General features: G+C 34.8%; 1 protein-coding gene across 2 annotated transcripts in view; it reads right to left on the reverse strand.

Moving 5' to 3' along the window:
* The window catches only part of USO1 (USO1 vesicle transport factor), an 85,022-nt gene that overhangs the window by 29,153 nt on the left and 33,124 nt on the right, over nucleotides 1-22,745 (reverse strand). Inside the window, exons 5-10 of one of the 2 annotated variants that reach the window (XM_017514757.2) lie at nucleotides 20,623-20,634; nucleotides 10,086-10,186; nucleotides 9,571-9,673; nucleotides 9,358-9,413; nucleotides 5,691-5,811; nucleotides 2,480-2,658 (exon numbers count right to left, since the gene is read on the reverse strand). In XM_017514757.2, coding sequence (XP_017370246.1) covers nucleotides 2,480-2,658; nucleotides 5,691-5,811; nucleotides 9,358-9,413; nucleotides 9,571-9,673; nucleotides 10,086-10,186; nucleotides 20,623-20,634 — 572 coding nt within the window. The remainder of the gene's footprint in view (nucleotides 1-2,479; nucleotides 2,659-5,690; nucleotides 5,812-9,357; nucleotides 9,414-9,570; nucleotides 9,674-10,085; nucleotides 10,187-20,622; nucleotides 20,635-22,745) is intronic. The other variant, XM_017514758.2, reaches the window with a different exon arrangement.

A 22,745-nucleotide genomic window follows, 5' to 3' on the forward strand; every position in this document is an offset into this window, starting at 1 on the left:
AAAAAAAAAAAAATAAAAAACTTTTCAAAAGATGTTTTCTAGAAATTTAGTCTGCAAAATTTCAATTAAAACTCTGCAAGCAGATCAATTTCTGTTTTTAGCAGCTCAGAATGTAATCATGATAATAACTGTGATGATGAATAGTTCCCATACAGAATGTGTATGTCCAAACAGAGAAAACAATAACGCATTTTTATTTGGTGTATAATAGAGAACTTGAAATACAAGCAACACTAAATAAAGTTACAAATAAAGTATTCCAACAGGTTCTAACGGAATAGCAGAAGGTAACTCCTGGCCTGTAAAGTTATGAGTACATCTACTATTCAGTATTTTAGGTGGAGAATATATTAAAGTGAATTAAACTCAGTTCCTTTGCTTTGGGGTTTATGGTCTTTAAGACAAGAGAAAAAAGCTTTACTAAGGTACACAAAGCTAGTTTATTCACTTTTTAAAAGTAAAGAATACTTAAATCAACTTGTCATATAACTAGAACACTGTATTTTCCTATTTACATGCTGTACTCTGAGAATTTTTTTGGTAAGGTTTTTCTTTCTTTCATTTTCTTTTTTTTTGAGATAGGGTCTCATCTGCTGCCCAGACTGTGATTATGATTCAATGCAGCCTCAGCCTCCTGGGCTTTGATCCTCCTACCTCAGCCTCCTGAGTAGTTGGTACTACAGGTACACACCACCACACCTGACTGATTTTTGTATTTTTTGTTGACCGTGTTGCCCAGGCTGGTCTCGAACTCCTGAGCTCAAGTAATCTCCACTTGCCTCAGGCTCCCCAAGTGCTGGGATCACAGGTGTGAGTCATCGCACCTGGCCTACTTTACTTTCTAAAGAGTAACACTTCCTTCAGAATAATTATTTACATAGTACCCTAAACCATAAAACATGGGTAGCCTCCTCAAACAACTTAAATTTTCAGTTTGACAGGAAATACATGCTTTTGAACACCATCAGATTCTCTCACCCTCTCTAATCACATTTTGAAAATTACTTTTCTAGAGGAATTTCCTCTTTCAAGAAAGTAGTATAGCCAGGTCACAGTGGCAAACACCTGTAATGGCAGCACTTTGGGAGGCTGAGGCAGGAGAAATGCTTGAGCTCAGGAATTCCTGACTAGCCTGGCAATATAGTGAGACCTCATATCTACTAAAAATAAAAAAAAACAGCTTGCGCCTGTAGTCCCAGCTACTCAGGATGCTGAGGTAGGAAGGTTGCTTGAGCCAGGGAGGCTGAGGCTGCAATGAGCTGTGATGACACCACTGCACTCCAGCCCAGGCAACTAAGTGAGAACCTGTCTCTTAAAACAAAAGCAGTGTTAAAGGTATCAAACTTAACACTTGGTAATGCTGTTTCTAAAACATTAATAAACTATAAATTCTTTAAATGTATAATACCAACATTTGAAAACAGAAATGATAAAGTTGGGCGTACAAATAGACTCTGTGACTTAGTTCTCCTGTAAAATACTTTTGTAACAGTTTTTAGGCAAATTCTAACTGGGGTAACTAACGTAATTTATAACCCAAACCAGGACACTTTTGAAGTGAAAGAGGATGATATTAGTAATTACAAAATGAATACTGTACTGGCAAAATAGAACACAGGTCATCCTAATAATCAATCAATCCTTGCAGACAACTCCCATGGCATGGGATGATATTCAGACTCTAATTACCAGAGGAGCTAACCATCTAGTTAGGTCCACAACTTCCAAGAGACACAGGTGTAATTCAGAGACATTCAAAGGCCCACAAGAATTACGAGTGCATAAGCGAGGAGACAGACTAGTATAAACTTAAGAGTTTGGAGAAGGAGAACTCAATAAAGGAGTACATAAGGAAACTGCTTCAAATAAAAACAAAATTTTTTCTGATGAGGAAATAATTTGGGATCCCACTGTCCTCACTTTTATTATTGCCACTAAGCTTTCACCATAAAGTGTCAATAATTCACAGGTGGTCTATCAATTTAACATGTATTGGACTTAGACTAATCTTTGGGGGCAGGACATGATCATTTATTTCCTAGCATCCAGTGCCTGGCTCTCAGTACATGCTTACTGAATTAACTTATTTGTTGAATTTCATATTTAGAATATTAAAATTTATTCTATTAGAGCCCTAAGAAAGCAGGTTTTTAAATATTCAAATCAGCAATCTAACCTATTATTCCCTAATGTAAAACCCATCAGGAAACTGTATGTCTGGATTTGCTTTAAAATCATACAGCAAAGAGAGGAATAAACAATGAAACAAAATTGTCAGATGTTAATAACTGTCAAAGGTAAGTAATGGGTGAGCAGGATCTCCAGCTGGAGGATAACTGCAAATTTCCATATTAAAGTTTTTTTAAGCCAACCTGAAACCCATGAAATATTCTGAATTTATCAAACACAAGCAATTTTCTTCTCTTTGAAAGGATCACTGTCAAAATCCTTACCATATTTTTGTCTAAGGATAGTATACCTGTAGCATTAGATGTAGATTGGTCACTTTCTGTGCAGACCAGCCAGAATTTTCATCTCCAACTTCAAACCACGGTTTCATACGTTGAATATATGAGCCTTCTTTAAAAAAATTTTGATTGGAATTGTTGTTTTTTAACAAGTTTTGGAGCAAAAGCAAACAATCTTCAACTACTATACCTGGAGAAATAATGTAAAACACAAGTGTTAAGGCTGATAACACCTGACACAAAACTCCCAAATGTTTTTAAAAAGATAAATCTCCATGCTCAGCATCTCTTCAATATGGTGAGGCAGAAAGTCTGTTCTGGCTCCTGAGAGCCACAAGCCATAATTTGCATGCTCTTTCTCAGGCACCCCAAAGATCTCTTGACTTCTACATCAACTACCCAATCGCCTTAGTAGCTCATCGTTTATCTTCAAATCCCAGCTTAAACATCATTTTTTCAGGAGTGATTACCAACACTACAGGACTAGGTTGGCGTCACTAGCTACATGCTCTTACAGTAGCCTGATCCTTTTATTATTAGGTAGTGTTTGTCTTCTCCACTAGATCATAATTCATAAGCACTTGTGAATAGCCTATTTACCTCTGTATCTTCAGCAGAGACAGAGACATGACATCATGTATACACACAGTACTTAACTATTAAACATTTGTTGAATGATTCAACCATATCTCATTTTATCTCTAAGAAGCTCTTAACATTATCTGTCTCCTCCTTGAATCTTCTGTTGGTTTCTAAAACACTATTCTCTCCTGATTTTCCTTACAGCTCTGCAGGTGCTCCAGCTTTCATTGTTTCTGTCCTCCACGGTTTTATCCTTTTTCTTCTTTGCTTACAACATATACTCTCCAGGGCAGTTTCATCCACATTACAGCTTTTACTACTGTCACAGTGAAAACTCTCCAATTGATCTCTGCTTTACCAAGTACTATAATAGATTAACCAATGACTTCCATTTTTTCTGATAAACATATTGACTGATGCAGGATGCCAGTAAGCTCATCTGGTACATCCGCACTTTTGCTCCTATTAGTTGAGGTGTATGTTGACAAAAATAAATTACTTAAAAAATAATAGACATTATTTTTTAGAGCAGTTTTAGGCTTACAGAAAAAGTTTCTCTACACAGACACCTACTTACTGGTTCCAGACTTCTGCAATAATGCAAGTATCACAATAAAGTGAGTCCCACAAGTTTTTTGGTTTCATAGTGTATACAAAAGTTATGTTTACACTATAATGTAATTTATTAGGTATGTAATATGTCCAAAAAAACCATGCCTTAATTTAAAAATATTTCATTGCTAAAAAATGCTAATGACCACCTGAGTCTTCAGTGAGTCATTTTACTAACAGTAGAAATTCTTTCAAAATTGGAGTCAATTCTCTCAAACCCTGACTCTGCTTTATCAACTAAGATGATGTAACATTCTAAATCCTTTGTTGTCATTTCACCAATTTTCACACATCTTCACCAGTAGATTCCACCTAAAGAAACCACTTTCTTTGTTCATCCATAAGTAATAACCCCTCATCTGTAAAAATTTGATCATGAGATTGCACTTCTAATTCTCTTATTATTTATACTACATCTTCAGTTGCTTCTTCCACTAAAGTCTTAAGCTCCTCTAAGTCATCCATGAGGATTAGAATCATGTTTTTCCAAACTCCTATAAATGTTGGTATTTTGACTTCCCATGAATTACAAATGTCCTTTATGGCATCTACAATGGTGAATCCTTTCCAGAAGGTTTTCAATTTACTTTGCCCATATCCATCAGAGAAATCACTATCTATGGCAACTATAGCTTTATGAAATGCATTTCTTAAATATTAAGACTTGAAAGTCAAAATTGCTGGGTGCAGTAGTTCACACATGTAATCCCAGCACTTTGGGAGGCTGAGGCAGATGGATCACTTGAGGTTAGGAGTTCGAGGACAGCCTGGCCTCCACGGTAAAACCCTGTCTCTATTAAATTACAAAAATTAGCCAGGCATGGTGGTGCACGCCTGTAACCTCAGCTACTCGGGAGGCTAAGGTACGAGAATCTCTTGATCCCAGGAGGCAGTTCTGCAGTCATACTTATTTATAATCTCAACAACAACCTGTCTAATACCTAGACCACTCAATTTCTTGGCTTCATCTTTGGCGATAATCATCTCTTACTAAAACCTATTTTTGTGGCTCAAGTATTTTCAACACATTTGTTGATGCTTTTCTCCCCACTTTTAGAAATCCTCTTCTGGCCTTATTTCCTTCCCTATCTAGCTTAAATTATAGAGATCTTCATTTCTTCCACTCTGCAGGTAATATGCTATGTTCTTTTGGCTCATTGTCTTTTCATAGCACCTTCCCAGAAAACGCCCAACCCTGCAAAAAACTGTGAGTTTTTTTTCTATATCTGTATCTAGGCAGCTGAGTGCTGCTAGGGAAGAAGAAATTAAATATTCAAGTAGCTGGTACTGTTGTAAAATCATGGTAAATACCCTTAATGGGGCCTTTATCCTTTTTTTTCTTGAGACAGAGTATCACTCTGCCACCCAGGCTAGGGTATAGCAGTGTGATCTCAGCTCCGTGCAATCTCTACCTCCCGGGTTCAAGTGCTTCTCAGCCTCCCAAGTAGCTGGGATTAGAGGTGTTTACCACCAAGCCCAGCTAATTTTTTTATTTTTAGTAGAGACGAGGTTTTGCCATGTTGGCCTGACAGTGATCCACCCACCTCGGCCTCCCAAAGTGCTGGGATTACAGGCACTTACCACTTTGAAAATCTTCCTATTTATAACAGTTAACTAGCTCTCCTATTCTCCAAAAGACTATATCTAACCTTTCCCATTAATTCTCAATGTGTCCTCCCTATTCACTCAGGATATAGCTCTGCCTTCAACTCAGCTCCCTATCACCAAATCTGCAAAAGGACATGCAAAATAATCTATGGCTTCAGAAAAATAGAAGAAACATAGCAATGCAGTATTTGAAGAGAGATGGGTGAGATTTTCCAAATGAGGAAAGACACCAACCTAGGTTACAGAAGCCTAACAAACATGAAACAGGATAAAGAGAATCCATACTCAACATGCTATAGTGAAATAAAAACAAAGAATATAAATAAGAGTCTTCGTATCTCCCTCCAACTGTATTCCCTAGACCCTAACGATTTAGTGAGTACACAAGGAAGGTCTTCAAATAATTTCTTCATACTATACCTCCATCACTGTTCCCCTCCTCTGTAATAATGTCCAGTAGTCTCTCAAAAGCATTTTCAAAAGCAACAATTTTCTGGATTGCACCATTGCTTCTTGTTAGTGCCTGCAGTAGTAAGACACCCTATAGAGAAGAAAGAGAATGTTTAGTGGAGTACAACATTTATGAGACATTTTAAAATTACTTTGAAAAATCACAGAATTTTAGAACTGACAGGAATTTTGCAAGCCCAACTCCTTTTCTTTGTATGTAAGGAAAACAACAAGAGTAGTTAAACAATTTGTCTCCCTAAGGTTATAAATCTCAAAGAGACAGAGACTAGACTAGAATCCTCGTCTGACAATTCCTAATTTAGCTATCTTTCAATTTTATGATATAAATATACAACAATTCCTTCATATTCATTAACCACTACAAAGCTTTTGTTGTGGTTTAAGAAGAGTTGAGCATGAATATATCGGTCTCAGGAATGCCACTGTATCTGCTTCACAATAGTAATAATGAAAACGCTGCAATTCAATAATATATATCAACGAATACCACCACATTCTAGCAGAGAAAGTTCAGAAATTCTTGCAAACATCTGGTCCCCCAAACCCCCAAAACTTGATTCTAAGTCAAAAGAAAAAAGGAAGATGAAAATTGATGCTTTATGAATGGCATGTCCGACACAAGATAACGCACAGCAGCTTCTGCCTCTGATGTCCAGTTTTTCTCAGCTCCTGGTAAGCTGGATATAGTTTACATATTTTATAATATCTTTATCATTCAAGGAAAACTGTTACCCATTTTTGCTTATTTTGGTGTCAAACAAGCAATTTATGAGCCCCTAAGTATTCAACAATAGTATCATGTAAAAGGGACAACAAATATTTTATGGAAAAAAAGTGGCTGGGTGTGGTGGCTCACACCTGTAATCCCAGCACTTTGGGAGGCCGAGGTGGGCGGATCACCAGGTCAGGAGTTCAAGACCAGCCTGGCCAATATGGTGAAACCCCATCTCTACTAAAAACACAAAAATTAGCCGGACATGGTGGTGCATGCCTGTAGTCCGAGCTACTCAGGAGGCTGAGGCAGGACAATCACTTGAACCCGGGAGGTGGAGATTGCAATGAGCGTAGATCTTGGCACTGCACTCCTACCTGGGTGACAGAGCGAGATTCTGTATATTAAAAAACCAAACCAAACAAAACACATCTAGTCCTCTCCTGAGAAAACCTGAATTTGAAAGAAAAAAAAAGAAAAAAGAAAAAAAAGCATAGATATTATTCCAGAAGAAGAGGAATAGCAAATTCTCAGTATTGAGAATATAAGTCATATAAGACAAAAAATGCCCCTGGCTTTATTGGGCTTATTCCACTCATTTTCTTGTCAACTTTCAACATTAAGATGAGAAAAAATAGTGAAAACAGTTATTTTTAGATGTCAAATTCTCCCACTTAAACTTGAGTTTAATTACTAACAAAGGGAAAAAGAAATATAGTGGAGAAAACATGTATGCTCTGAGTTAGATAAAGTGGGTTTAAAAACTGGTTGCTCCCCAAAAGGAAAAATTGGAATAAATGAGTCCTCTTTTGGAACATAAACAAACAAAAACTGGTTGCCCAAACACTGCCTGTTCCCCAAAAACTAATGAAATTTTTAAAAAAAACTGGTTACCCTACTGACTAGTTGTGCCAACTTTAAGCAAATTACATGAATGTATAGTATACTCATGTAATATCTTTGTCACAGAGTTTTTATAAAAGACTAAAGGAGATAAAATAACTTCTATAGAACCTGCTATCTTTTAAGGTCTTAGCATATTTTAGTTTCTTTCCTCCTTATCCTCTTGAATAGGTGTATTGAAATTAAAAAATACGGTTATAAAACATATAAAAACCAATAATCTAAACATTACAACAAAAACAGAACTTAACCTCTAATCATAAAAAAACCAATATAAATAGACACTTACTTGTCTGTCTCAAAAAAAAAGTGGAACGTGGAGGAAAAAAGGTTAGGAACAGAATAAAAAGGTAAACAGTTAAAGGAAAACAGATTCAGAATTAATGCAGTTATTATTAGTATTATTATTTTGAGACAGAGTTACTTTCTTGTTGCCTAGGGTGGAGTGCAATGCACACACAGTCTCGGCTCACTGCAACCTCACCTCCCAGATTCAAGCGATTCTCCTGCCTCAGTATCCCAAGTAGCTGGAATTACAGGTGCCCACCACTACACCCAGCTAATTTTTTGGTATTTTTAGTAGAGATGGGGTTTCACCATGTTGGCCAGGCTGGTCTCAAACTCCTGACCTCAGTGGGATCATAGGCGTGAGCCACCACGCCCAGCCTAATGCAGTTATATTTTTTTAAAAGGAGAAGTTTTATATCTGAAAATGAAAATAAGTGGAGATATAATTTCTTTACGATTTGCATGACTTTAACTGTGGGTCATGAAAAGAACAGACGTGTTAAAGATACACAGTCAGATGTTGGTCAAGGAAAGATACCCCAAATTTCCAACAGATAGATGCCTATTTAAATAAGACAATTCTTAAAACATGACATTTAAATACTAAAGAATAAAAAAGCCCTTCTCATAAGTTACATACTATATTAATTTCACTACCTATAATACTGTATTGATATACATACTATAAAATTTTAAGTACAACAAATTTTAAAAACTGGTTCCATAGACTAGGAGTTAAGAATGCTTCAGTGTTGTTTCTGCTTTGCCATTAACCAGTTGTGAAGCTAAGAGCAATCCAAATTATATTTCTTAAAACATAGGATGAAAAAGTCACAGGGCCAATACCATAAATAAAAAGATGAGTAAGGCATGGCTAACAAAGAATGGACTTAACTTCACTTGGTTTCTGTGTGTCTTGGGCATTTCACTATAAATATGGAGATTTAATTAGCTGGATATGATCTCCAGAATTTAATTTTTCTAATTGCTATTTTTATCAAGTTGTAGGTAACAATAGAGAAAAATGCTTAAGCAACAAAACATCTAGCATCAATACAAAATATTCAAACATATGCAAATATAAAAAATATATATAAAACAAATCAGAATGAAAAATAACGCCAGAGCAAATCAGCCTCTATGATTAAGAAGGCAATCCTTAGAAATACATACTCAATCAAGTAAGGGTGAGGATTCCAAATGTAATGCATTGTTGGGTTTACACAGTTCAATGTCTGGAGTTATTTCCTCTACTCTTTAAGAGGAAAAGGAAATTCTGAAGGTAGAGTTTGGTATCAAATACAATCTTTCAGCAGATAGTGTAAGAAATCCTAAATTAATGGAAGAAATAAATTTGAATGGCAAAATGGTTTATCTAAGCCACAATACTGGATAGCCAGGAAAGAATGAAACAATGTGGCCTTTTATATACCTTTAAAAGGTCATTACTCTGTCCAGGCTCGGTGCTCGTGTCTGTAATGCCAGCACCTTGGGGGGCCAAGACGGGAGGATTGCTTAAGCCCAGAAATTCATGACCAAGCTGGGCAATGTAGTGAGACCCCCATCTCTATCTTTTAATTTAAAAAAAATTTTTTAAAGGGTCATTACTTCAACTTTCTAAATCTAATTTCTTAAAACTCAACAACAAAGATTCTATTTGTGGGAGAAAAAAAGGCCACATACTTTTGTATTTCTTTTTTAAAGTTAACTTACATCATTACGTATAACTTCCCTGGAATCTGCTAGTAAGTCCATCAATCTTGAAACACCTAGAACATACAACCATGTGAGAAATGCTGGTTGATCAAAAATACAAAAAGTAACTCAAATTATTAACAATTTACTAACAAACCATTTCAGTCCCCTTCTCTAGGAAATGATATTCATGTTTTAATCAAAATAATATAAAAAAGATAAGTCACTTACCCATAGGACTGACTAAAATAATTTGTTGCACCTGAGGCCCTAGTTGTTTTAAAAGAGAAGTAAGAAGCTTCACACCAGGCCAGCGGACATGGAAATCAAACTCCTGCAATGTAAGAATATAAAATATTTAACATCCATAATTCACATTTTCAAGAAAAACATTTTTTTCCAACTAATAATAACTTGTACCAGAAACTACAAGTAAAGAAAGCATGGAAGTTTAGCATACTCTAAAAAAACAATTTAAAAGATAAAAAAAAAAAATAGAGTTTATACAAATTGCTTAAACTAATTAAACTGTTACTGATAAGATAAAACAGTATTTTGTAAAAACATAAGAAGCAGAAAGTATCAAGCGATTACGTATTTCTTGAAACATGCACGTGGATCTCTTGCTATAATATAATAAACTTCACTACCTTTAAATGTATATACATGTTACTTCCTCGACAACATCAAAAAGGCAACAAAAGCACCTTATTAAGATGACAAAAATGTCAAGGTTCCCTATTTACCTCCAATAAAGATAATAGAAGAGTGACATTTTCTTGCTGCTTAATGAAAATTTCTGTGAATTGGCTTCCCAAATCCTCACTCTGTCTTGTGGAATTTTCTTCTGTAATATTCAAAAATAAAGTGTTTCATCATGATGGTAGGTTATTTTAAAATATTCTTTCATTGAAGAGTTAAGCAGAAATGATAATTTTCCTGGTATTTAAACAATTCAACACTGGAACAGTGTGGCTGGTAGCAATATCACAATTATTATATAAAGCTATATCCTTAAAATAATGTTCAAATTCATTTTACTGGTTAAATGTTTATGATATCTAAAAAAAGGATATTTAAATATTCACATTTTCTCAAGGACATTTTTAGGTTAAGCTTCTATTAGGGCATAAGGAAACAATTTGGGATAGAAATATTCTACCTAGAATGTGGTGGTGGTTACACTTTTATATACTTTTGCCCAAACTCAGACTACAATTCAGAGTAAATTTTATTGTATATAAGTTATATCTGAAAACCCCTGCCCCCAAAACAATACACTAATAGTCCTTGCTGATTGTTAGTGTTATTGAGTTAAATAATTTTGAAATTAAACCAACCTACTCCAGATTTCTCAGTATCTTTTTCATATATATATCCTACAAAACTCTTTGGCAGTAAAATCAGAATTTGACACCTAATTTCTCACTTATTTTTTAGAGAACTTTACATTGGTCATCAATGTTTAAATGTTTTTTAATTAAAGTATTTGTTGTTCCAAGGTACTTCGTCAAAAAAAAAAAAAAAAAAAAAGGATCACTAAAAATGAAAGCAAGAACGGCCAGGGCAAATTACTTAAAATCTGCCTATGTTATAAACTCAAATTAGAGATGCAAACATACTACTTCCCATTTCCTCACCCACACCAGACACAGCTAATTAATCATAGCATCAGCTGAGCATCAGAATCATTTTCCATATTACTCCAGTGAGTGACTACAAGCCAATAAAGCTGGCAGTCAAGATCAAAGCCATTATCCCTCAGAAAGTTATTTTCTAAATGTGAGGGAAAAAATCCAGCAGTTGATAGGAAAAGCACAGAAATCCAAGATTGATAGTCATAATCCCATCTAACTGTTTATAGAGGAAAGAGAAAAAAAGAAGAGACCAAAAGTGGAAATGAAATGTTTTTCAGTTGATTAATTATCTAAGTAAGCTGGGTTCATTCTTCAGAAACTCCAAGAAGCATTCCTTTTAATCATCTATCGGTAAAAAATTTCACTGCTTTTGAGCCTTAAAACTATATTATCCACACAAAAAATACTTTAGTTGTAAAAGGATTACTCTGCTATATCGAATAGACTGTCAGGGAGTAAGGAAAATACGGAGACAGGTCAGGAGGCATAATCAAGGTAGGAGTCCCGTGAAGTTGGCTTAGACCTTAGAGGTCATAACTTTTACTAAGAAGGAACATGAGGCTGGGCAGAGCACAAGGTCAAGATCACAAGGCTATCCTGGCCAACACGGTGAAATCCCCGTCTCTACTAATACACACACACACACACAAAAGAGGGAACATGATTTGCTGACTTGTTGCACAGAGGAGTGTGGGGGACCGGGTGAAAGAAAAGGAAGAGTGATTCCAAGCTTTTGGCCTAAAGAACTAGAAGGATAGGGTTGCCTTTACCGAGATTGGAAACACTGTGGTTAGAGAAGCAAGCTGGAAGTATACAGAGAAAAAAGTTAAGTTTTGGACATATTAAGTTTGAGATACCTTATAAAAATCCAAGTGGATAAACCAAATAAGAAGTTGGATAAATACTAACATAGACATCTGTGGAGAAGTCTGTGTTGGATACACACATTAGAGTGGCAAACATATAAATGATATTTAAAGTCACAAGATTGGATGACAAGTGCAACTACAAAAACCTTACAGTTAACATCATATTTAATGATGAAAGGACTGAATGTCTTCCCCCTTAAGATCAGGAAGGAGGCAAGAATGTCCAGTCTTGTAAATTCTAGTCAACATTGTACTGAAGATCCTACTCAGTGACATAAGGCAGGAAAAAGAAAAGGCATACTGATGAGAAAAGAATAAGTAAAACTGTCTTTATTTACAGATGACATGTTTGTCTATAAGGAAAATTCTATGGAATCTACAAAAGAGCTAATAGAACTAATAAGTAAGGTTAGTAAAGTTGCAGGATAAAAGGTAATATACAAAATTAATTGTATTTCTATTAATAGATACTAGTAAGGACATCTAGAAATTAAAATTCAAAAACCAGTATCACTTATAACAGCATCAACAAAAAAATTTGACAATAGATGTGTGCTACTTATACTCTTAAAACTCCAAAACACTGCTGAGAGAAATTAAAGGACAGGCCAGGCACAGTGGCTCCCACCTGTAATCCTAGCACTTTGGGAGGCTGAGACAGAATTGCTTAAGCTCAGGAATCCAAGACCAGCCTGGGCAATATAGTGAGAACTTGTCTCTACAAAAAATAAAAAATTAGGCTGGCATGGTGGTGCATGCCTGTAGTCCCAGCTACTCAGGAGGCTGAGGTGGGATGATCCCTTGAGCCCAGGAGTTTGAGGCTGCAGTGAGCTATGATTGCACCATTGCACTCTAGCCTGGGTGACAAAGTAAGACTCTGTCCCAAAAAAGGAAAAATAAAACAAAAAAGAATTAAAGAAGACCTACAAAAATAGAGATACACTGTGTTCTTGTATTAGAAGGTGCAATATTTTTATGTCGGTTTTTCACAAATTGATCTACAGTCAACGGAATCTCAATCAAATTTTCAGTTGACCTTTTTTGTAGAAATTAACTAGCTGATTCTAAAATTGGTAAGCAAACGCAAAAAACCTAAAACAGTCAAAACTATTCTGAACAACAAAGTTAGAGGACTTAATACTACATAATTTCAAGATTTATTATACAGCTACAGTAATCAAGATGATGCCATGTACAGACCAACAGAAGAGAAAAGTCCAAAAATAAACTCATTCACTCAAAATGGATAATGGACCTATGTGTAAAACTAGAAATTTATTACAGGCTTAATTATAAGAGTTATGAAATTTTTAAAAGAAAACACAGGAGAAAATCTTAGTGATCCTAGATTTGGCAAAGATTTCATAAATAAGATACAAAAAGTCTAAGTTATAAAAGAAAAAAATTGACAAAATGGACCTAATCAAAATGTTATTTTTGCTATTCAAAAGAAAGAAATGTCACAGACTAAGAAAAAAAATTTGTGAAATATATGTCACAAAGTTCTTCTAAGAACAGAACACACAAAGAACTATTCCAACTCAAGTATGAGACAACCCAGTAAAAAACAGGCAAAAGATTTGAATGAAACACTTCACCAAAGAAGAAAGACATATGGATGCAAAAAAAAAAAAAAAAAATCACATACGTCGTTCTACATCCATTCACTAAGAAAATACATATTAAAACNAAAAAAAAAAAAAAAAAAATCACATACGTCGTTCTACATCCATTCACTAAGAAAATACATATTAAAACTACAATGTGATGCTGCTACACGTGTATTACAACAGCTAAAATTTTAAAAAGCTGATTATACCAAGTGTTGGAGAATATGTGGAAGAATTGAGACACACACTATGGGACGAAATGTAAAATGGTACAAATACTTTGAAAAATGTTTTAGCAGCTTTTTAGAGTCAAGCATAAACCTACTATATCACTTAGCCATTCTGTTCTGAAGAGAAAAACATATTCACACATGAATGGTATGTAAATGTAGCATTCATAAACAGAACACAAAAAGATTAAATTGCAAAATAAAATATTTGCTAAAAATAGATCTAATACAAATTTGATAACAAAAAACTGGAAAACAATCCATATGCTAATAAGAGGATGAATTAAAAAACTGTAATATATCCAAGCATATAAATTATATTTATAGTTACAAACCTAGATGAGATCAACAAGGGAGAAAAGGGGAAATGAAAGAAATCTGTGCCTTGTAGCATTCCAATATTAACAGCCTGGGGAGATGAGGAGGAAAACTGTGAAGGAGACAAAAAGTAACCAATGAAAAAGGAAGAAAGCCAGGAGACTTCAGAGACTGACAAACAAATGAAGAAAGTATTCAGTGAGAAAGGAGTGACTGACTGTCAAATATTTATGATAGGTAGAATCCCCTCTGAACTTAACATGACCAAGAAATGAAGTGCATTACTAACACAGGTACAGGTAATTCTGTTCCTTTACAGAATGACTAGAGTGGAGTAGTGAAATACTTTCCTGAGTAGCAGTACAGTATAATGGAAGAAACTCACAAAGACTTTTGAGTAAGATCAGTTAAACTCATATTCAACCACTTAATAGCCATGTTACTTTGGGCAAGTAGCCTAACTGTCAAGTCTCAGTTTCCTTATTTGTAAAATGTAGACAATGTCTTCACATGGGTTTTTCTGTGAGGATTTAGAATAAGTAAAACATCTAGCATAGGGCTTGGTAAATAATGTGCTCAATAAATAGAAGCATCATTATCATCATCACTATTGTCAAAATCATCATCCCTAAGACAGGATTTTTCAACCTTGGCACTAATGACATTTCTGACCAGGTAAGTCTTTGTTGTGAGACCTCTCTATGCAGTTTAAGATGCTAAGCGCTGTCCCTGGTCTTCCACTAGCCGCAGTAGCACTCTCTTACTTCCTCTTAGTGTGGCAACCAAAAACGTCTCTAGACATTGCTGAAAGTACCAGGAGTAGGGTAAAGGAGGGTAAATTGCCCTCACTTGAGAACCATGATCGTAAGATTTACAACGTAAGCTATATATGTATTACTAAGTTTTCAAATGAAACAGAATATAACAGTCTTCCTTTGATGATTCAGAAAGAATTTTGGATTCTTATAAGCTTACCATTAATGAGTATTATCACCAAGATGCAAAAGATGTGAAAAAAAAAAGTATATCCTGTATTTCCAAAAAGTTGTCTGTGAATAACTCTTGATATTTTACCTTATATTTCTGTCTTTCTCCTAAGTTGTATGCAAAAATCAAAAAAAGGAACTGAGTTTATGATTGGACTCTAAATAAAAGTAAATACATTGTATTTTTATTAAGGTTTTATTTCTTAGCTTAGTGGCAGCTTCAGAAGAATTGTATAGGGAAGCAGTCACTACTTCCACTTCAGGAAAACAGGTAAAGGAGAGGATAAAAGGATTAAAAAAAAAAACCCACCAAAAGTACACTTGAAAACTATCATGTTACTACATAATAACAGACATATTGAGGGTATTCGGGTGGCAGAGGGTTGATGCTACAAAGGCCTGATAATAATCGTAAGGAAGCCTAACACTCGAACACAACTAGAGTGGATTCAAGGGACATTCTCTGCTACACATCTGCGTAAAGGATTTCCTGTTGTTCCTTTGTGAACTGATAACATTGTTTCCTAATTACTTACACACACTTGAAGGTAAAATCTTGCTTTGTAAATTGTGATTTTCAAAGTTCGAAGGTGAACTTAGGAATGGAGTTGGAAAAAAAAAAAAAAAGAAACTGGTACCAGGTAAGTAGCAAGAACTGCACACCTGTCCCATTTTATTTGCAAGCTGACAGGATGATAGAAAAGGAGACTGAAAAAATTGGAAAAGATATGGGAACTTGGAAGCTGACAGAATCTTTTGAAAACTTTCATCTTCAGAATCATCTATGAACAGAAGTCCTGATTCCCACAGTATGGAGAACGCTATATACCCAATAAAATCTCAAGAGCTGGTGAGCTAATGAGTCTATCTTGTTTTTTAAGACACTCTAGAATCCTAAGGAATTATGGCTATGTTAGCCAAATTCTACTGAAATTGTAAAATAAAAAAAGCAGATAAAGAAATTATACAAAAAGGGCCCATGGGGAATGCATGTCAAGTAAATCGCTCTCCCAGTACATGAGAAATCTATATTCAAAAGACAAGTCATATTCTCTCAGAATTGTCTCCCTCTAGAAATTAAAATCACAGCAACATTAACTTAGTCATGAGTGCTTTGCAGAGCTATTTTCTATTTGCATATATTCATATTTGTTGAATGAGATATATAACTTAAAAATGAGTTTGAAAATAATTTATAACTATTTTTATTTCAGTGGTGTGAAGATAGTAGAGAATGAAAACTTGACTATAAACAAAAGACAGTAATGTGAGTGAGTGAAGCAGGCTAACATTAGCAGATAGAGGGTATATGCCCTGTCTAAGGAAACCAGCAGTTACTCAGTTCCAGCTGCCTGGCATGTAGGAGTGCAAATCCAGGTATTGTCAATCTTCAAATNAAAAAAAAAAAAAAAAGAAGTCTAAAATACAAACATTGACACAAAGCTCCCAATTTATAATACTGGCAACTTATTCACATTACTTAAAATACTATGTGGGTCAAACAGTCTTGCTTACAAGATAGACAATATCCTTGGGCCAAAGGTTTGTGACCTCATGCGAAAAGCTCAAAATTGAAGTTACTGACATTTGAGAAAACACTAACAATTGTAAACTAATCTAAAAAGGAAGAAAAAACAATACATATAGACTTGATGGATTCTTCCTCTAAAATGTATTTTAAAATGCTGAAATATTTGTATGTATGTAAACACAACTAACCAAGCCTTGGTTAGTATAATTCAAAACACAGGATAAAAAACAACAACAACAAAAAAAAAAAAAAAAAAAACAGGATAGTGTGGCATGTTAACAGGTAAGTGGCAGAAGTAAGCCCCTGTGGACAAATATATTTGAATTAAACAAAGTTGAACAGGTTTCTTCACTGCAGGCTTTTCAGTATTTACAATACTGATGTAAATTTTATGAAGCTTCAGAGGGGATTATAATATTTATGTTTATTTAACTATAAACCTGTTTTAATACAGAGCACTCTCTAGAACTTCTGTGCTATACTATAAAGAATTCAGGTCTAATATCAGAAAAAGTTTAACTCAGTGTTTGCACTGGGCACAATCATATAACTTAGCAAGAAGAGGAGTTAATACCTTTGATTTATTCTGTAGTTATATTGTATAAAATACTGTAGCTTATTGGTATATAATTAAAATTTACATTTTGAATTGAACTAGTAAAATATGGTCCTGTTCCAAGGATCAATGGTTCCTTCTGGCTTAATACTGTCAATTTTAAAAAGTGTTAGTGAGATATATGCCACTTCTTTTAAGTTACAGTCATAAGACAGCACTTCTGAACTTTAATGAAGTATTCCCAAATTAGCTAAGCAATTAAGGTAATACACAAAGCTTTCAATGTAGCAGTAAATTAAGCTATAAACTACCACACTAATATCTAAAAGTTGTGAACAATAACTAGAACCATGAGAAATTATACCTATTATACGTGTAGGCAAAGGCATAAAACAAGTAAACCATCTTCCCTCATCATTAATCATTAGATTACAACCTTTAGAGTTAAGTTTTTTATAGCCTATAGTTTATAAACTATATTGTGTATTTATAACCTGTAAAAGTAAATGACCATTTATTGTAAGGTAAATGAAAAAACAAGATAAAAATGAAATGGCCCTTTGTTACCATGGTAAAAATGAATTTAAGATAGTTATGTAAAATAAAAACATGCCCTTTCTAAGTACTTACACAGATGCTCCTCAACTTAACAATGGGGTTATGTCCTGATAAACTCATTGTAAACTGAAAATATCATAGGTTGAAAATGCATTTAATATGTTTAACCTACTTTAAATGTGCCCAGAACACTTACATTAGTCTACAGCTAGACAAAATTTAACAAATCCTATTTTATAATAAAGTATTTAAAGTCTTGAAAATGGCCTATAGAAAAAAAGAAAAAAATAAAAATAAAAGGAAAAGTATTAACTATCTCATGGAATTTGCTGAATACAGAATGGGGCCAGGCACGGTGGCTCACGCCTGTAATCCTAGCACTTTGGGAGGCTGAGGTAGGTGAATCACAAGGTCAGAAGTTCGAGACCAGTCTGGCCAACATGGTGAAACCCTGTCTCTACTAAAAATACAAAAATTAGCTGGGCATGGTGGCAGGCACCTGTAGTCCCAGCTACTCAGTAGGCTGAGGCAGGAGAAGTGCTTGAACCCAGGAGGCAGAGGTTGTAGTGAACCAATATCATGCCACTGCACTGCAGCCTGGGCGACAGAGTGAGACTCCGCTTCAAAACAAAAACAAAAACAGAATGATTGTATGGTACTCGAAGCACAGTTTCTATTTCTACTGACTGCATATCACTTTCACACCATCCTGAGTTAAAAAATTGTGAAGTCGAAGCATCATCTAACTGTATAGCTCTGGATCGTTTTCAGGTCTGTTTATATGACTGGCATTTAAGTACACATGCATAGATATATTTACTCTTAAAATGTATTTCTAATAGTACTTTTTCCAGAGGTATAAACAATATTTAAAAACACTTCTGGGCCTTCTCTTTGGAATTCTACTCTGTACTACACAACTTGTATTATGAATAGAAACTGCTGTATAAAAGGAGCTGTCCTAATAAAAACAGTCCTAACTCAGAGTGAAGAAATATCAAATAATCTTCTTTTATACTGGTAAACAGGTACACGTATGCTTTTTAACATTTATCTGAATATTCTATAAACCAGTTATGTGAATTATATGATTTAATAAAGAACCCAGTCAGAAAAATAAAATTGGCCACAACTTATTAAATTGGAAATCTAAGAAATACTTTTAAAAAAAAGGAAGGAAAAAATGTATTAAAAAATATTGTACTGGCTGGGTGCAGTGGCTCGCGCCTATAATCCCGGCACTTTGGGAGGCTGCAGCAGGTGGAGGTCAAGAGATAGAGACCATCCTGGCCAACATGGTGAAAACCCGTCTCTACTAAAAATACAAAAATTAGCTGGGTGTGGTAGTACATGCCTATAATCCCAGCTACTCAGGAGGCTGAGGCATAAGGTTGCAGTGAGCCAAGATCACACTTCTGCACTCCAGTCTGGTAACAGAGTGAGACTCTGTCTCAAAAAAGAAAAAAAAAATTGTTCTTCTACTTACTCAATGATACCATATAAGTTACATCATCCCTGGGCTTCCATTTTCTCATCTTTAGAAAGGAGAAAAATACCACCTACCTTACTGGCTGCTATGAAGATTACATAAGATAAACATGACAGGACTCTATAAATTTTAAAGCTCTCTACAAATGTGATATAATAACAGTAGAAACAACTACTGTTTCTACAAATAGCTTGACAAGAGTCAAGGCACAATCCTCTGCTATCTTCTGATTTCAAAGAATTAATTCAAATGTTGTAAAAGGTAATGCTTCATACTTTAACAAGTCAGTTTCTTTGTTAGTATTTTTATTATATATAGGCAACTTTGTTTTGTACCATTTAAACACTGCTTTAGATAAGAATATTTCCATTTTAATTTAAAAAAGCTAAGCACCTCAGGAAAATTGGTAAAACAAAACAAACCAAAAAAACTTGGTTACTTTAGTTATAAAGAAAACAGATTCAATGTTAAAAGTAAATGAAACTTGAAAGAGATCATCAGAGAGAAGAAAATAAAAAAAATATTAGTGAGTTCTAAGAGTTAACGTAAGAAATGTCAGTAATTAAAACATCATTACTGAACATGCATTATTTTAAAGGGACAATATCAATATACATTCTCTGAATTAAAATTCCTTCCAGTTCTTATTGAATATAGGTAAAAAAATATATGTATATGTATATGTATTCGAATATTACTTTTATAGGTTTTTATTTTTTTGATTTGTAGAGGCAGGGTTTTACTATGTTGTCCAGCCTACAGTGCAGTCACTATTCACAAGTGCAGTCAGTCATTGCTCCATTGCTTACTGCAGCCTTGAACTCCTGGGCTCAGTTAATCCCCCCGCCTTTGCCTCCCAAAGTACTGGGATTAAGTACTGGGATTACAAGTGTCAGCCACCATGCCTGGCCAGAGAAAGCTTTAATTTTATTTAAAGGTGTGCTAGAATATTTTATGTGTTCAGGACAGTAAACAGATTTAGTAGCTGTAGAAATAACAGTAATGTGGCAAGGCATGATGGCTCATGCCTGTAATCACAGCACTTCGGGAGGCTGAGGTAGGCAGATCACGAGGTCAAGAGATCGAGATCATCCTGGCCAACATGGTAAAACCCTGTCTGTACCCAAAATACAAAAATTAGCTGGGCATGGTGCCGGGTAGCTGTAATCCCAGGGTGAGGCAGAACTGCTTGAACCTGGGAGGCGGAGGTTGCACAGTGAGCCGAGATCACGCCACTGCACTCCAGCCTGGGCTACAGAGCGAGACTCAGTCTCAAAAAAAAAAAAAAAAAAAAAAAAAAAAAAAAAAAAAAAAAAAAAAAAAAAAAATAGTAATATAAGTTTATTAAATATTCCTCTTCAATTAAGGAATTTTTACCTCGTACAACAAATTTCAGATTTTTTTTTATCAGCCAGAAGAAACAGTACTTGACAGTGTCCTTTTATATTATCAGAAACTATGCCTAAAAGCATCATGCATATGTAAATGCAATCTTTTACCTTCAACATCATCTGAAAAGGTAGACAAAATAAATAAATACAAAGTGGGTGATAAAGACAACAGTTTTTTAATGTAATAGTATATACAGTAAACTAGGAACTTAAAAATGTATAATAAGCAATATAATCCTTTGGAAGAAGAGACCCATATTTACTTTGGTCAAATATCTCAGATACACTAAAAGAGATATAGCATATGCTATATTTTTAGAACTGAGACAGATTTATCTAGAGGGTTATAAAATAGTCCCAATGAGCTCTAAAATGTAGTTCATTATGTCAGCTAAGAAATCAGTTTGATGAAGCAATAAAAGCAAAGTATCAATAACAGAACTGAAGGACGTGTCTCAGTGTCTATTTTTTTTTTTTTTTTAAGACAGAGTCTTGCTCTGTTGCCCAAGCTGGAGTGCAGTGGTGTGATCTCAGCTCACTGCAACCTCTGCTTCCCAGGTATAAGCAATTCTCCTGCCTCAGCCTCTCAAGTAGCTGGGATGACAGGTATGCGACATCATCCCCGACTAATTTTTGTACTTTTAGTAGAGACAGGGTTTCTCCATGTTGGCCAGGCTGGTCTTGAACTCCTGACCTCAGGTGATTTGCTTGTCTTGGCCTTCTGAAGTACTGGGATTACGCATGAGCCACCGTGACTGGCCAATGTCTACTTTTATTTTTTTTTTGAGACAGAGTCTCACTCTGTTGCCCAGGTTGGAGTGCAATGGCACAATCTCACTCCAACCTCCGCATCCCAGGTTCAAGCGATTCTCCTGCCTTAACTCCCGAGTAGCTAGGATTACAGATGTGTGCCACCATACCCAGCTAATTTTTGTATTTTTAGTAGAGACAAGGTTTCACCATGTTGGCCAGGTTGGTCTGGAACTCCTGATTTCAAGTGATCCACCCGCCTCAGCCTCTCAAAGTGCTGGAATTACAGGTGTGAGCCACCATGCCTGGCCCAATGTCTAGTTTTTAACTGAGTCTTTCAGGATGACTAAATTTTCAGGAAAAAAGTCCTTAATAAAAGTGATTCTATTACTGTTTATCCAAACCATCATTTTTAGATGCTGAATTAAAGAGTCTAAAAACATGCAGAAAAACAAAACAGGTAGGCTCTAAACGTGATTATAAATTTATAAAAAAGAAAACTACCTAACTAAAAATATTGTTGCTATACATTTTTTTAAGAACAGAAAAACTACCCCAGGAAATTAACTAGAAAAAGAGCTAAATTTTTAATCTGAAACAACTAACAGGGATAAAAGAAAATAAATTCATTCTAAAAAATGTGTTTGAACAACTGTGTTGCATCTAATTTTCTCGTTGTAGAAAAAACTAGGGAAAATAAGAATCTTTTTCTTCAAAGTACATTCTTATGTGTATTGCATCGATGTGTTGTCACATGACTGACAACCTCTTTTTCCATGGGTACCAAATTACATTTACTAAATATTTTTCAGTCTTAAGAAATTAATAAAGTTAAGCTATAGGACAGATATCATGGAGAAATTTGTAAAGAAAATTTTTTTAATGAGATGGGGTCTCACTTATGTTGCCCAGGCTGTTCTCGAACTCCTAGGTTCAAGCTACCCTTCCACCTCAGCCTCCTAAACTGCTGGGATTACAGACATGAGCCATTACACCCAGCCTAAATAACTAATTTTTAAAAAGGATATTTATGTCTAAAAAATTGTGACTATTCAACATGATACAGTTTCACGTGTTCTCAATACTAGTATCCTGTGAAGTTAATAATTGACATATATTCCTGCTCTATTTTTACTTTAATAAAATATAAGCAAGGTCACTATATATCTATACTTCTTTATTATTTGTCTGCTCAGAATTTTGAGAGATTACATAATTTCAATCTAAATTAGATTTATAAAATGCATGGATATATCCACTGTTCTGACTTTACAGAATAAAAACTTACTATGTCCTACTGTAACAGCCAATTTGATATGACAAATACATTCTTCAACAGAACAGAATTGTGAAATGTTACTGCATATGTTTTCCAATATGTAGAATAAAATGTATACAGGTTTCCAATCAAGCTTCACACAGTGACAATAAAGAAAAGACAGAGAACTTTATGTTGTGTGCAAGTATTTTAAAACAAAAAA

Source organism: Cebus imitator, unplaced genomic scaffold (genome assembly GCF_001604975.1).
Source record: "Cebus imitator isolate Cc_AM_T3 unplaced genomic scaffold, Cebus_imitator-1.0 Scaffold537, whole genome shotgun sequence".
NCBI lineage: Eukaryota > Metazoa > Chordata > Mammalia > Primates > Cebidae > Cebus > Cebus imitator.